This window comes from Microtus oregoni, unplaced genomic scaffold, assembly GCF_018167655.1.
Source record: "Microtus oregoni isolate MIOR12 unplaced genomic scaffold, Mior012 000113F_ref0000058, whole genome shotgun sequence".
Lineage (NCBI taxonomy): Eukaryota > Metazoa > Chordata > Mammalia > Rodentia > Cricetidae > Microtus > Microtus oregoni.
The window spans coordinates 249,125-265,614 of NW_024544742.1; the positions used below are offsets into that span (position 1 = coordinate 249,125).

The 16,490-nt window shown below is 41.6% G+C and overlaps 1 protein-coding gene across 1 annotated transcript; it reads right to left on the reverse strand.

Moving 5' to 3' along the window:
* Nucleotides 1–15,666: 15,666 nt before the first annotated feature.
* On the reverse strand, nt 15,667–16,278 carry LOC121443834 (spindlin-2-like; the record flags this gene model as incomplete). Its single annotated transcript, XM_041645602.1, has 2 exons — nt 15,667–15,683; nt 15,831–16,278. Coding segments are annotated over 2 exons (465 nt in total), but the record flags the coding sequence as incomplete, so codon positions are not given.
* Between the last annotated feature and the right edge of the window lie 212 nt (nt 16,279–16,490).

A 16,490-nucleotide genomic window follows, 5' to 3' on the forward strand; every position in this document is an offset into this window, starting at 1 on the left:
TTGTATGCTATTATGCTCTGTTTGAATCATCTGAATTCTGAGGAAGGAGCAATAGCTGCTAAAAGATATTTGTTTATAAATGCTTCTGAACTAATCCAACATAGATATTTTGAAAATGCCTCGACTTGAAATTTAGATCTAAGGACATGATGCATTGGAAAGGAGATTCTTATTTTGTTTTCACAGAGGGTGAGAGTCTGTGGATTCCGTCTATCCCAACATGGTATGAAGGACCATGCCCTCCTGAAAGGTTGCTGTGAACATCTTCGAAACACTTCTTCGCTCAACTTCCAACTGAGATGAAACTAGCACACAGGTTATACCATGAAACACCTACTTACCGACGCCCCCATTCAACAGGAAGGAGTTTGGAGAGAAAAAAACTGACCCATGTTCCCAAATATGCTTTATAAATGTTCTTTTTTTTATTTTTTTTTATAATTTTTTTATTAAGAAAAGAAGAAAAAAAACATAAACAAAAAACAAGTTTCCGCCTCCTCCCAGCCTCCCATTTCCCTCCCCCTCCTCCCACCCTTCTCCCCCTCCTCCCACCCTTCCCCCCTCCCCCCACTCCTCTCCCCCTCCCTCTCCATTCCACAGAGCAGTCCGGGTTCCCTGCCCTGTGGTAAGTCCTAGGTCCTCCCCCCTCCGTCCATATCTAGGAAGGTGAACATCCAAACTGGCTAGGCTCCCACAAAGCCAGCACATTAAGTAGGATCAAAACCCCGTGCCATTGTCCTTGGCGTCTCATCAGCCCTCATTGTTCGCCATGTTCAGAGAGTCCGGTTTTATCCCATGCTTTTTCGGTCACAGTCCAGCTGGCCTTGGTGAGATCATAGTAGATCAGCTCCACTGTCTCAGTGGGTGGGTGCACGCCTCGTGGTCCCGACTTCTTTGCTCATGTTCTCCCTCCTTCTGCTCCTCATTGGGACCTTGGGAGTTCAGTCCAGTGCTCATGTGTGGGTCTCTGTCTCTATCTCTATCCATCACCAGATGAAGGTTCTATGATGATATGCAAGATATTCGTCAGTATTGCTCTAGGATAGGGTCATTTCAGGTTCCCAATCCTCAGCTGCCCAAGGAACTAACTGGGAACCTCATGTTGGGCACTTGGGAGCCCCTCTAGGTACAAATCTCTTGCTCACCCTAAAGTGGTTCCCTTAACTAAGAACTGTGGTTCCGTGCTCCCCTATCCACCTTTCCTTTATCCCAATTCTTCTGATTCCCCAAGTCCCCCCTCCTTCCCTTCTACCTTTTCTCTCCCCATCTCCCCTTACCCCCATCCCACCCCACCCCCAAGATCCTAATTTTCTCCCTGGCAATTTGGTCTACTTCCCTTAGCCAAGAGGACAACTATATGTTTTTCCTTGGGTTCACCTTCTTACTTAGCTTCTTTAGGTTCACCTATTGTAGACTCCGTGGCCCTTATTTATGGCTAGAAACCAATTATGAGCGAGTACATCCCATGTTCATCTTTTTGGGTCTGGGACACCTCACTCAGGATAGTGTTTTCTATTTCCATCCATTTGCATGCAAAATTCGAGAAGTCATTGTTTTTTACCGCAGCGTAGTACTCTAGCGTGTATATATTCCATACTTTCTTCATCCATTCTTCCATTGAAGGGCATCTAGGTTGTTTCCAGGTTCTGGCTATTACAAATAATACTGCTATGAACATAGTTGAACAAATGCTTTTGTCATATGATAGAGCATCTCTTGGGTATATTCCCAGGAGTGGTATTGCTGGTTCCAGGGGTAAGTTGATCCCGAATTTCCTGAGAAACCGAAACACTGACTTCCACAGTGGTTGCACAAGATTGCATTCCCACCAGCAATGGATGAGGGTACCCGTTCCTCCACAGCCTCTCCAGCAAAGGTTATCCTTGGTGTTTTTGAATTTAGCCATTCTGACAGGTGTAAGATGATATCTCAAAGTTGTTTTGATTTGCATTTCCCTGATTGCTAAGGAAGTTGAGCACGACTTTATTTGTCTTTTGGCCATTTGAACTTCCTCTGCTGAGAATTCTCTGTTCAGTTCAGTGCCCCATTTTTTAATTGGGTTAATTAGCATTTTAAAGTCTAGTTTCTTGAGTTCTTTATATATTTTGGAGATCAGACCTTTGTCTGTTGTGGGGTTGGTGAAGATCTTCTCCCAGTCAGAAGGTTGCCTTTGTGTCTTAGTGACAATGTCCTTTGCTTTACAGAAGCTTCTCAGTTGAAGTAGGTCCCATTTATTCAATGTTGCCCTTAATGTCTGTGCTTCTGGGGTTATACATAGGAAGCGATCTCCTGTGCCCAGCTCCTGTAGGGTACTTCCCACTTTCTCTTCTATCAGGTTCAGTGTGTTCGGCCTGATATTGAGGTCTTTAATCCATTTGGACTTGAGTTTTGTGCACGGTGATAGATAAGGGTCTATTTTCATTCTTCTACAGGATGACATCCAGTTGTGCCAGCACCATTTGTTGAAGATGCTTTCTTTCTTCCATTGTATACTTTTAGCTCCTTTATCAAAAATGAGGTGTTCATAGGTTTGTGGGATAAAATCCGGGTCTTCTATACGATTCCATTGGTCGACTTCTCTGTTTTTATGCCAGTACCACACTGTTTTCATTACTGTAGCTCTGTAATAGAGTTTGAAGTCAGGGATGGTAATGCCTCCAGAAGATCCTTTATTGTATAGGATTGTTTTGGCTATCCTGGGTTTTTTGTTTTTCCATATAAAGTTGATTATTGTCCTCTCCAGATCTGTGAAGAATTTTGATGGGATCTTGATGGGGATTGCATTGAATCTATAAATAGCCTTTGGTAGAATTGCCATTTTTACTATGTTGATCCTCCCAATCCAAGAGCAAGGGAGGTCCATCCATTTTTTGGTATCCTCTTCAATTTCTTTCTTCAATGCCTTAAAGTTCTTGTCAAATAGATCTTTCACTTCCTTGGTTAGATGTACCCCAAGATATTTTATGCTGTTTTTGGCTATTGTGAATGGTGAAGCTTCTCTGATTTCCCTCTCTGCTTCCATATCCTTTGTGTATAAGAGGGCGACTGATTTTTTGGAGTTGATCTTGTATCCTGCCACATTACTAAAGCTGTTTATCAGCTGTAAAAGTTCTTTGGTGGAGTTTTTGGGGTCGCTTATGTACACTATCATATCATCTGCAAATAACGAAAGTTTAACTTCTTCCTTTCCAATTCGAATCCCCTTGATTCCATTATGTTGTCTTATTGATATTGCTAGAACTTCAAGCACTATATTGAAGAGGTATGGCGAGAGTGGACAGCCTTGTCGTGTTCCTGAGTTAAGTGGGATGGCTTTGAGTTTCTCTCCGTTTAATTTGATGTTAGCTGTCGGCTTGCTGTATATAGCTTTTATTATATTTAGATATGACCCTTGTATCCCTAATCTCTCCAAGACTTTTAACATAAATGGATGTTGAATTTTGTCAAATGCTTTTTCAGCATCTAATGAAATGATCATATGGTTTTTTTCTTTCAGTTTATTTATATGCTGGATTACATTGATAGATTTTCGTAGGTTGAACCAGCCCTGCATCTCAGGAATGAAGCCTACTTGATCATAATGGATAATTTTTCGGATGTGTTCTTGGATTCGATTTGCCAGTATTTTGTTGAGGATTTTTGCGTCGATATTCATGAGTGAGATTGGCCTGTAGTTCTCTTTCCTGGTTGAGTCTTTGAGTGGTTTTGGTATCAGAGTATTTGTGGCTTCATAAAAGGAGTTTGGTAATGACCCTTCTGTTTCTATCTTGTGGAATACATTAAGGAGTATAGGTATTAGATCTTCTTGGAAGATCTGGTAGAATTCCGCATTGAAACCATCTGGTCCTGGGCTTTTTTTGGTAGGGAGGTTTTTGATAACCTCTTCTAATTCTTCGCGACTAACAGGTCTATTTAGATTGTTCACCAGGTCCTGATTTAACTTTGGTATATGATATTTATCTAAAAAAGTATCCATTTCTTTTACATTTTCCAATTTTGTGGCATATAGGCTTTTGTAGTAAGATCTAATGATTCTCTGAATTTCCTCTGTGTCTGTGGTTATGTCCCCCTTTTCATTTCTGATCTTATTAATTTGCAAATTCTCTCTCTGCCGTTTGATTAGCTTGGATAGTGGTTTGTCAATCTTGTTGATTTTCTCCAGGAACCAGCTTTTTGTTTCATTGATTTTTTGTATTGTTTTCTGTGTTTCTATTTTTTTGATTTCAGCCCTCATTTTGATTATTTCCAGTCTTCTACTCCTCCTAGGTGAGTCTGCTTCTTTTTTTTCTAGAGCTTTCAGGTGGGCTGTTAAGTCTCCAATGTGAGCTTTCTCTGTTTTCTTTAAGTGGGCACTTAGTGCTATGAACTTTCCTCTTAGGACTGCTTTCATAGTGTCCCATAAGTTTGAGTATGTTGTTTCTTTATTTTCATTGAATTCCAGGAAGACTTTAATTTCTTTCTTTATTTCTTCCTTAATCCAGGTATGGTTCAATAGTTGACTGTTCAGTTTCCATGACTTTGTATGCTTTCTGGGGGTAGCATTATTGTTGAATTCTAACTTTAATCCATGGTGATCTGATAAGACACAGGTGGTTACTAATATTTTTTTGTAACTGTGGATGTTTGCTTTGTTACCGACTATGTGGTCGATTTTCGAGAAGGTTCCATGAGCTGCAGAGAAGAAGGTATATTCTTTCCTATTTGGATGGAATGTTCTATAGATGTCTGTTAAATCCATTTGATTCATTACCTCCATTAAATCTCTTATTTCTCTGTTAGGTTTCTGTCTGATTGACCTGTCCATTGGTGAGAGAGGAGTGTTGAAGTCTCCTACTATTAGTGTGTGCGGTTTGATGGCTGCCTTGAATTTTAGCAATGTTTCTTTTATGTACGTGGGTGCTTTTATATTAGGGGCATAGATGTTCAGGATTGAGACTTCATCCTGATGAACTGTTCCTGTTATGAGTATAAAATGCCCCTCTCCATCTCTTCTGATTGATTTAAGTTTAAAGTCAACTTTGTTAGAGATTAGTATGGCCACACCTGCCTGTTTCTTAGGTCCATTTGCTTGATAGGCCTTTTCCCAGCCCTTTACTCTGAGTAGGTGCCTGTCTTTGTGGTTGAGGTGTGTTTCTTGCAAACAGCAGAATGTTGGATCCTGTTTTCTTATCCAATCTCTTAGCCTGTGCCTTTTTATAGGTGAGTTGAGTCCATTGACATTAAGTGATATTAATGACCAGTGGTTGTTAACTCCGGTCATTTTTTTTTAGTCGTAGAGTTTGTGTGTTTCCCTTCTTTGTTTTGTGTTGGTGAAGGGTCTCTAGATGTCTGAGTTATTGTGGTCATTGTTGGACTCCTTGGTTAGTGATTTTCCTTCAATTACTTTCTGTAAGGCTGGATTTGTGGCTGTGTATTGTTTAAATTTGTTTTTATCCTGGAAAATTTTATTTTCTCCATTTGTAGTGAATGAAAGCTTGGCTGGGTATAGTAATCTGGGCTTGCACCCATGGTCTCTCAGTTTCTGCAGTACATCTATCCAGGACCTTCTGGCTTTCATGGTTTCCATGGAGAAGTCAGGTGTAAGTCTGATAGGTTTACCTTTATAAGTAATTTGGCCTTTTTCCTTTGCAGCTCTTAATATTCTTTCCTTATTCTGTATGCTTTGTGTTTTGATAATTATATGGCGAGGGGATGTTTTTTTTTGATCCAGCCTATTCGGTGTTCTGTATGCTTCTTGCACCTTCATAGGAAAATCTTTCCTTAGGTTGGGAAAGTTTTCTTCTATAATTTTATTAAATATATTTTCTGGACCATTGAGCTGTCCTTCTTCTCCTTCTTCTACTCCTATTATTCTTAGGTTTGGTCTTTTTATTGTGTCCCATATTTCCTGAATGTTTTGTGATGAGAGTTTGTTGGACTTGCTGTTTTCTTTGATCAGTGTGTTTATTTTCTCTATGGTATCTTCAGAATCCGAGAGTCTTTCTTCTATCTCTTGTATTCTGCTGGTTATGCTTGTTTCTGTAGTCTCTATTCGTTTACCTAGATTTTCCATGTCCAGCCGGCCCTCTGTTTGTGTTTTCTTCTTTGCCTCCATTTCAGTTTTCAGGTCTTGAACTGTTTCCATTATCTGTTTGATTGTTTTTCCTTGGTTTTCTAGGGTATCATTCACTGATTTATTCAATTCTTCAAACTTTCTGTTATATTTCTCATCCATTTCTATAAGGGAGTTTTTTACATGCTGTTTAAGGGTGTCAATCACTTTCATGAAGTCAATCTTTTCTCCTTCCTCTTGATTAAGGGGTTCTTGTCCTCCTGTTGTGAGGTCGCTTGTTTCTGGTAGCTTCATGTTGTTTTTCAGCTTGTTGGGCGAATTCTTGCCTTGACGTCGGCCCATCTCTTCTTCCAAATGCTCCCTATGGATCTTCTTTTACCGGATCAGGTCTCCTTGCCTACCAAACGCTGTCGCTCCCCAATGTTGGCTCTGCCAATGCTGGGTCTCCTGGCGCCGAAAGATCAGGCCTCCGTGCTGGTTGGGCAGCTCGCAGACAAAGCGCCTACCCCGCTTGGTGCAGGCAGGCCACAGAAACAAAGGAACTGCTGCCCGCCCGGGAGCCCCGGGTACTCGGACCCAGCGCCCAGATAGGCTGGGCTGGGCGATGCCACGCGCCAAAAGAGGGCAGTGGGGACGAAGTGGGGAGGGCTCTGGACGGAAGCTGGGTGGGCCAGGAAGAAAGAGGCAGCACTCAGGGAGTAGAGGCCCTGCAGAGAGCCCAAGAAGGACAGGGGGCCAAGAAACCCCCGAACTCCCCATCCCAGGCTGGCGCCGTGCGCCAGAAACTCACCCCAATGCTGGGTCTCCTGGCGCCGAAAGATCAGGCCTCCGTGCTGGTTGGGCAGCTCGCAGACAAAGCACCTACCCCGCTTGGTGCAGGCAGGCCACAGAAACAAAGGACTAAATGTTCTTTTATATTTAAAGGGGGATGTAATATAGATATGAATAATTTGCATTAGTATAGATTTTGCAATATTGATAGAGATTTAAGGTCAATTTTCTTATATGTATATGCATATTTGCTCTTTATTAAGGTATTGCGATTGTGTAGTTCACTTAAAAATGTAATGTATATAGGTTGTTCATGGATAATCATTAATAATTGTCATGTTTGTAGTCATGTTAGTTAGATTTCTAGCTATATAGATATATATTTCAGTTAGATAGGCATTCTTCATATCTTTCTTAGACTATGAATTATGCTATTTAATGTTTTTATACCTTAGGGTTTTGTGACAATGAGACACTCTGCTCCTGGCAGCAACAATCTACTTCAGGAAGAAGGTGGGCATCGACAAGGATCCTTATGGAGTTTGATAGCTATTTGGGCAAGAAACTGCTCTTACCTGGACGATTGCATAAACTGGACACACAGAACACGCAGAGAGAGGACTCCTGAACTTGCCAAAAGGTGAGATGGTCTTTTGGTATTCCTGATTCATGAAAGATTCTGCAAGACATTCTTCAAGACAAGCAGATAGTGACTGCCTTTGAAATTTTCTGTTTTTGGAAACGTCTGTGGGCCTGTAGGCTGAGGATGGATACCCTAATGGTACAGTGGAACTTAGGGTGACTGACCAGGCAGCGAGATGTCTCTGTCATTTCTAGACTTTGATAATGGCTTACTTTTTGTTAGCTTAGGGAATATTGTATTCTTCTGGAGACTTTGATGGAGTTGAAAATAGATAGATAGTTATAGATTTCAAATATTATGATACAAGATAAAATAGATATAAATATTGTGACTGACATTCTTGCTTGATATCTGTTCTGTTTTGTTATGTGTTATGTTCCTATGTTAAAGTTAAAGATTCCTTTCTTGTTTAAACAGAAATAGGGGAAATGATGGAGGATAGGTCATTGGTTAATTAAAAGAAGAAACTGTTTGCCCTGATAGGTTAGAACATAGGTGGGTGGAGTAAACATAAAAGAATGCTGGGAGGAAGAGGAAGTGAGTTTAGAGACGCCAGGTTATCCCTCTCCCGGGCTGACAGGGTAGCTCTGCTCTCTGAGGCAGATGACGATGTAGCCAGCCAGCAGGTCAGACATGCTGAATCTTTCCTGGTAAGCACACCACGTGCTGCAACATATATTATTAGAAATGGGTTAAGAGGCTGAAAATAAGGGGCCAGGGAGTGTTTAAAAGAATACAGTTTTTGTGTTGTCATTTCGGGGCATAAGCTAGCTAGGCGTCCATGGTGCTGGGAATGCAGCCCCGCTGCTCAAATTACTACTATAAAGGGGGAAATGGAAGAAGGGAAGGAAGAAGAGAGAGAGAGATGGAAGAATGGATGAATTCAATCATTCATTGGAAAAATGAGTGTACCGATGAATGAGGAGACCTAGAAGGATAAAATGTGCTGCATTCCCTGTGAGAGTCAGGTCAAAGGAAAGATGGACATTGTTTTGCACTGAGGAGAAGGCTTCTTCCATTTTGCCTTCTTTGTGCTCCAAGCCTAGCCACAAGAGTGATGATGAGGACTGGGAGAAGAAGAGGTGAGGGTGTACCAGAATTCCCTGGTATAAGTTATCACCCAAATTGTAGCCAAATCACCTGACATGGGACAGCTGATCTACATGATGGACCCGAACTGGCAGTTTGACAACTCTAACATTTTAACCAAGTTTGTGAAGATGAAGGAAGCAAAAATCGCCCCGTTACAGGATGTCAGGATCCTTACATGATGGGAGTCAGACATCAATACCATACTGGTATTTTCAGGTCTGATGGGTTTGTGGGGTCTTTGCCACACTACACCTAGCATCAGGGATTCCCTAGTTTACTGATTTGATGGCACTCATCATATGTGTGCAGGTCACATATTAGTGGTCATCAATGTGTACATGTTTATCACTGCTCTGCCAACTATGGTGTTGGACAGATGAGTGTCTGTCACCTGACGAAATGGCACATTATTAGCCAGGATCTTAAGGTTTAAAATCCCTTCATCGCTGTGAATCTCCAAGCCATAGACACAATCAATCCCATCATATTTCAACAAATAGAGAGAGGGAAATGTTGGCAGTTGATCTAGAATGATGGCTTTCCAATGGGTGACTGTTTCATTGGCTTCCTTCCAGCCATGAGAAATTCTGCGTCCAACAATATTCTCCAGGGCCTCAAAGGGCTTACTCAGTTTTTTGCTTCTGGAGAGTTGGCCCATTCTTCTTCTGGAGAGGTGGCATGCATCTCATACTAAGAGGCATCTTTATCATGGTGGTAGACTTATTGAGATAGGCCACAATACTCCTGTTCCACTGTCTCTTGGCACTCTTTCTGTGCTTGGGCTTCATAGCTGCCAATCTGTGCCTTGGAAGTATTCTTCAGTTTCAATCAGACACAAAGTGGTTTCCTCCACCATAAGTGCCTGCAAGGATAAGAAGGGGAGGATGCGAGGTCAAGACTCTTTTCTGGAATATCTTTGGGGAAGGTGACAAAGGCAGTGCTGAATAGATTTGGGCTGCCTAAATGTAATTTGGTCTTAAGAAATTCATAGAAAATTATTAAACTATTGTCTACAGCTCAGTATATGTGTATCAGAGACATATTCCTGCTGCCCAAAGGCAATGGACCTCTACTGAGAAACCTGATTCCAGACTGACTGTGTCAATGAGAGGAGAATATATGCCTATGCCCAAAGAGAGAAAGAAAGATCTGAACAGATAGCAAAGAATTCGAAAGACAGCCACTTCTCTCCTTGCCACTCAATCTGTTGGTTAGGTGGTTGATCCAAAACCACCTGCCCAGGGTCATGGCACTCCAGTCCTCTGGCTCTCTGTATTGTGTCTCCTGATCCAGACCCAGGTTTATTACATAAAGCCATTCCATGTCTTCATTAGAGAAGTGAGTTTTGTGAGACAAACTGCAAAAATAAAGACTCATTAATCTGGGCAACAGCACCATTTAGAAATAAATGATATCTTTTAAAACACATATGGACAAAGAGGATCTTTGCCACTTTCGTGGACTGATGAATTGGACATTGATAGCAAAGATAAAGTGGGAAGAATACCTGGCATTCACCGTCCCCACAGCTATTAAATATCGAAGCTGTTAACAACATAAATTTTAGACTCAGAGGAGATTTTATGGAAACCTCTCTGGGACTGCAGAGGTCTCAGTTGCTTCCTAAACATATTTACCAAAAGAAAATGTCTTGGCTCTCCAGATTCCATCTTCTGGAAATGTTCAGCTGCCTAATCCTGTTGAACAGTTGTGGAGCCCAAGAGCTGAACTCACCTCCTCAGCCACCGTGAAGATAGTAAGCACACCTTCACAGAAGACTAGTGCTTCATGTGGAAGAGAGTTGCCAACCCCAACCACAGCTTTGTGACATCACCAAGGCTCTACTTATGTCATAAAACCCCTCATAGGCAGGTTTCTTCCCTACTATCCCACAGAAATATCCAGCATGCAGGTCCTATAATGCTGCTCACACAGCCCCCTGGAGACCCAAAATAAAATCCCCACTCATCTTCCCAAATACATGAGTCATATTTTGCCAAGTAACTCAATCCCTATATGTGATTTTTTTATTTTATTTTTATTTTTTTTTCTGTAAAAAGTCTTTGGTGTCTGAGTCAACAACTCACCTGAATGTTTTTTTTTCCTAGCTCCAATTTCCTCATGGGTTATTTTCTATTGATTTTTATATTACTTCATAATAATGAATATCAAAATTTCTACTTCATTTCCTCCTCCCAATTTCTTCTCGCTCCCCCACCAAACATCTCCACTCCTTCTCCAATCCAAATTGAGGGTGGGGTACCTTGACCTGTTTGAAGTCCAAGCCCAAACTTCATCCATCGAGATTTAGGAAGGTATGCATCATATCAAATAGGATCACATAAAAGCCTGTATATGAAGTGCAGACATATGCCAGTGCCAATATCATTGGCTTTTCAGTCTGCCCCAATTGTCAGCCACATTCAGAGCTTCCACTTTGATCTCATGTTCTTTCATTCCCAGGCCAATGGTTTAGTTGAAATCCCCTTCATACAGGCACAGTGTCTCGGTGTCACAGTGTGTGGACCAAGCCATTTTATTCCTGACATCCTTGCTCTTATTCTCCATCAGTTGGCTATTCAACTGGAGCTTGGAAGCATCATCTAGTTTTCTTATTTTTACCCACTTGATCTCCATCATTTGTCATACAAATGTTCCATGGTGATATTCAAGATAGCCCTCTGTCTGACTATAGGAAAAGGCACCCATGGTGACTATGGACATGTCATAGTGCAGTCAATCTCTCCTCACCTGCCCAAGTTCCTAGATGGGGTCAGCCCATGGCTTTCTAAGAACCCCTCGAGTGGTAATGATCTTGACAACCCCAGAATGCCTACTCAATTAATATCATCAGTGCATTTGCATTAATTTGTATGTGTGTGTATAAATCACAATAAAAACAAATGGATTGTAATATTGAAATTTCTTCTCATCTTGAGAAGAATGTTTGCTACAGAAATACTGTCATAGTAGTACTGAGAGTGTAAGCTTTCCAGCAAGGAGAAGTAACTAGAGGAATCCCCCAGGAGTTAGGCTCAGTGTCCCAGGAATTATGCCCAAGGAAAGTCAATGAACTCATGGATGGAAGATAAAACTCTGCCTAAATAACACTCCAAATCAATTATGTGGAACATGAGATAGTCTTGCAACAGTTTCAAGATCTCTAAAATGTCTGGACTAGAACATAAGGGGAGCACAATGATATGGAACTGAAAGTGCATGGCAAAACTGATTGGATCTGGCAAAAATTATGGAAGCATACCCAGGAAACCACCAGTGGGACAAAACCCTAAGTAATCTCTATGACAACATATCATGTTGACAATTCTGAGATTTATAGACAAAGGAAAGATCTTAAATATGTCACTGTCACACTGGTGATGATTAACCCATTCCATCGTAGTGTGACTCCCTGATGTGTTTAAGATAACCTGTCAATTCTGTCTATTTACTTACAGGGAAATTTGCATTGTTTGCAGAGATTAACTAGCAGCAACATTTACTGACAAGCAAAGTCAAGGCAAAGCAATCATAGACATGTTGTTGAAAGCTGATGATGTTATTGGGAGTTTTGTGGGGTTTTTTTCTTTTTTTTATATTTTTATTTTTTGTGGGGTTTTTTCTTAAAGGGAAATCATCGGTGACTCTCATGCATGAAGAGATCCTATCTCTGTGATGTATCTGGAAGGACTGTAATAAATAAACTAAAATAGTTTTTGTTTTCTCACATTCTAGTAACCTTTTTTTTTTGTTATATCCAAATAAGTGTGTTGCATGAGTTTCTTCCACACTTTTAACCAATAGCCACTGACATACCAGCCCATTGAGGTGTGGTCTCTCTCTCATTCAAAAACCAACATTTACCTTCAGCTTGATCTTTTGCTTCCAGTTTCACTTCTGGTTTCTAGGCTCCTTTCCTGATCCTGCTGAGGGCTTTTGTCAGGGATGGTCATCTGTAAGTTTTTGCCCTTTAACGAAATAATCATTCTATTAATGACAATTCTAAACTGGTGTGGGAGATTGTTTGTGACTTATGCCTTCATTTGTGATTCAAGCAACCTGGGTGTGAATGGTGTTCCCCCTGTTCATGTGGGAAGGCATGGCACCAGGAGTAGATGGCTGCTCATTCTCTGAATGGAAATCAGTAAACAGTGGAAACCAAGGACAAGGATGTCCTGAAATATCAAGGCTTGTCCTTTCAGGCCCCAAAGCCTCCTGCTAGATTCAGGGTCACAACAATCTCCAAAACCCACTGAGCGTGAAGTATTCAGAACCAGAAGCCTGTGTGTGCCAAATCACATGAAAACATCGTGAGTACGCCAATCTGCTTTTTAATGCTACATTCTTTTGTCCCATCAGAACCATGTCTATTACCAATAAACATAACTTGCTGCATCTTGGGTGTCCTAGAATTGCTTTAAATTGTTGCTGGGACACTCTTACAAAGCTTCCTGTGTTGTTATGAGACCTTAAGGGGACAGCACTTATTTCAGAAATCAAAGGCTGTTGGGTTCAAACCTATGCTTAGCTGTTGGTGAAAAATCGGTTGCCTATAGCTACTCTATGGAAGGATGGATTTGACTAAGAAAGGGAGAGAGCTTTAATGGAGGCAGGTAACCTTGCTTTTGCACAACGACCCATTTTGAGGCCTTACTTCAGGCTCCTCTCTTCTCCTAATCTTGGTTTCTTTATTAGTTTAGGAGAAGAATTAGAACTCAATCTACATGATCTGTGAACACTGAATGAGTTAAGTATGTGTGACTACCTTGTTGTCTGCCTGTCTGACAACAGGGGCAGAGTTCATGGGCATCTGACACGTAGCACAGGATAGTCAGCAATCAAACTCTGGTCCACCAAACTCTACAGCATACGAGTTGTCATGGTTGGTCATCTAATCTTCCTCATATGACCTCCATCCACAGAGATGTCAGAAAAATCCTTCCCTGAGAGGGCAAGTTCTTTACAAATGAAAGATTATACAACAGAAGAGACATGGACGATTTTTTGGGGCAAGTTGTTGAAAGAATAAAGTGATGGAAGAATGTCATTGCTTAATTTAATAAAAATCTGCTTCCCTTGATAGGTTAGAACATAGGTGGGAGGAGTAAAGAGAACAGAATGCTGAGAGAAAAAGAAAGTGAGCTCAGAGATGCCAAGCACCCCTCTCCCGGGCAGACACTGTAGCTCTGCTCTCTGAGGCAGATGGCGATGCAGCCAGCCAGCAGGTCGGATATGCTGAATCTTTCCTGGTAAGCATACCTCGTGCTGCAACAGACATTATTAGAAAAGGGTTAAGAGGATGAAAATAATGGGCCAGGGCGTGTTTAAAAGAATACAGTTTTTGTGTTATTATTTCGGGGCATAAGATAGCTAGGCAGCCATGGTGCTGGGGACGCAGCCCCACTGCTCAAATTACTACTATAAAGGGGGAAATGCAAGAAGGGAAGGAAGAAGAGAGAGAGAGAGAGAGAGAGAGATATGGAAGAATGGATGAATTCATTCATTCATTGGGAAAATGAGTGAACCATTGAATGAGGAGACCTAGAACGATAAAATATGCTGCATTCCCTGTGAGAGTCAGGTCATATGAAAGATAAACACTGATTTCCACTGAGGAGGAGGCTTCTTTCATTTTGCCTTCTTTGAGCTCCAATCCCAGCCACAAGAGTGATGATGAGGACTGGGAGAAGAAGAGGTGAGGGTGTACCAGAATTCCCTGGTACAAGTTCTCACCCAAATTGTAGCCAAATCACCTGACCTGAGACAGCTGATCTACATGCTGGACCCTAACTGGCAGTTTGACAACTCTAACATTTTAACCAAGTTTGTGAAGATCAAGGAAGCAAAAATCGCCCCGTTACAGGATGGCAGGATCCTTACATGATGGGAGTCAGACATCAATACCATACTGGTATTTTTGGGTCTGATGGGTTTGTGGGGTATTTGCCACACTCCACCTAGCATCAGGGATTCCCTCGTTTACTGATTTGATGGAGATCGGTGCATTCATCATATGTGTGCATGTCACACATTAGTGGGCATCAATGTGTACATGTTTATCCTGTGTGTGGATGCGTCTGTTGATGAGATTTATAGCCCAAGTCCTACAGAACATGATCAATGAAAGGGAACACTGTTTTCCAGATATGACAGGGCAATTATTTAAATGAACTCACAAGGGTTGGATGGCATGCAAAGGACCTATGAGAGTTCAAGGCATACCCAATCCAGGCATGACAAAGTAGGTGGCAGAAAGAATTCTGACAAAAGGAAGTAGGTAGCTTGACATCCATCCCACTGCTGAAGAGCAACTGGGCGGAGACACTTTTCTCTAAGCAGGAGGCTCCTGGTCACTCAACATGCTCCAGTGGATATCAAACATCCAGTGACTTACAGCCAGTACGAATTAAACTATTCATCAAATGAAACCTAATTTTCTCTGATTTTGAGAATACATTTGTGTCCCTTCCTGATTAATCTACTCTTTATCCTCTAAAGTCCCAATACCTCACTCTGATATCTGTCACATCTTTCCAGTTGACATGTTTTTCCCTCAAACTTTATCCCGCCCCGAGATCCTACAACTTTTTGTCCCCTCTCCATTACTTCCTAGACAGCCATCTTGTCCTGTACCACACCAAGCATCCCCAGTCCATCCTCTCCAAGTGGAAAGACCATAAATCCTGCTTTGTTTTGAGGCATGTATTTCTGTGATGTCCCATCCACCAATCACAATCTATCATTCACCAAAGAACACAACATGTTCACAAATTTTTATTTTTCGAGCAAGAATATTCCATTGGAAAAAATACCAGGATTAATAGAAGACCTGAGGTATCTCTGAAAAAAAAAACACATTCCCCAAACACAGTTTTAAGTGTGCCCCTCAAAATTTGAGAATTTCACTTTAACAGATCTTCACCAAATCATAGACATAGATATTGAATTCATTATTAATCTTGAGGAAACACACAGAAGTTTTGGTGGGAACTTGGCAAATAATTTTACCTATCTCTTGTGTTCCATCTTTTTTGTTGTACTGCACACTTTTGCCTGCCATGGAATCCCTGCCTAATTCCAAAGTCACCTCTACTGGAGGATATTCAGGCATGATGTGGACATTGCCTTCAATGGAGTCATCAAGATGGTGGTAAAGGTACAGGACTGGATCATTCTCCTTGACAATGTAGAAACAGGTCATCATGGTCTGCACCTCATCTGGGACCACGCCTCTGCACTCCTCCTTAGAGCCTGGCATGATGTGGATCTTGCCTTCAAGGTAGTCATCCAGGAGGTGGTAAATATACAAGACCGGATCTTTATTGTAGGTAATATAGAACCAGGTCTTCATTATTGGCACCTCCTCTAGGACCATCCCATTGCAGTCTTCCTTAGAGCCATTTGTGCCCGTGAATGTATGTTTCACAGCACTGTCAACTATGGTGTTTGCCAGATGAGTGTCTGTCACCTGAGGAAATGGCTCATTATTCGACAGTACATTAAGGTTTAAAATCACTTCATCGCTGTGAAGCCACAAGCCATAGACACAATCAATCCCATCATATTTCAACAAATAGAGAGAGGGAAATGTTGGCAGTTGATCTACAATGATGGCTTTCCACTGGGTGACTGGTTCATTGGCTTCCTTCCAGCCATGAGAAATGCTTCGGCCAACAATATTCTCCAGGGCCTCAAAAGGCTTACTCAGTTTTTTCTTCTGGAGAGTTGGCCCATTCTTCTTCTGGAGAGGTGGCATGCATCTCATACTAAGAGTCATCTTTGTCATGACGGTAGACATACTGAGATAGGCCACAACACTCCTGTTCCACTGTCTCTTGGCTCTCTTTCTGTGCTTGGGCTTCATAGCTAATAATCTCTGCATTGGGAGAATACTTCAGTTTCAATCAGACACAAAGTGGTTTCCTCCACCAT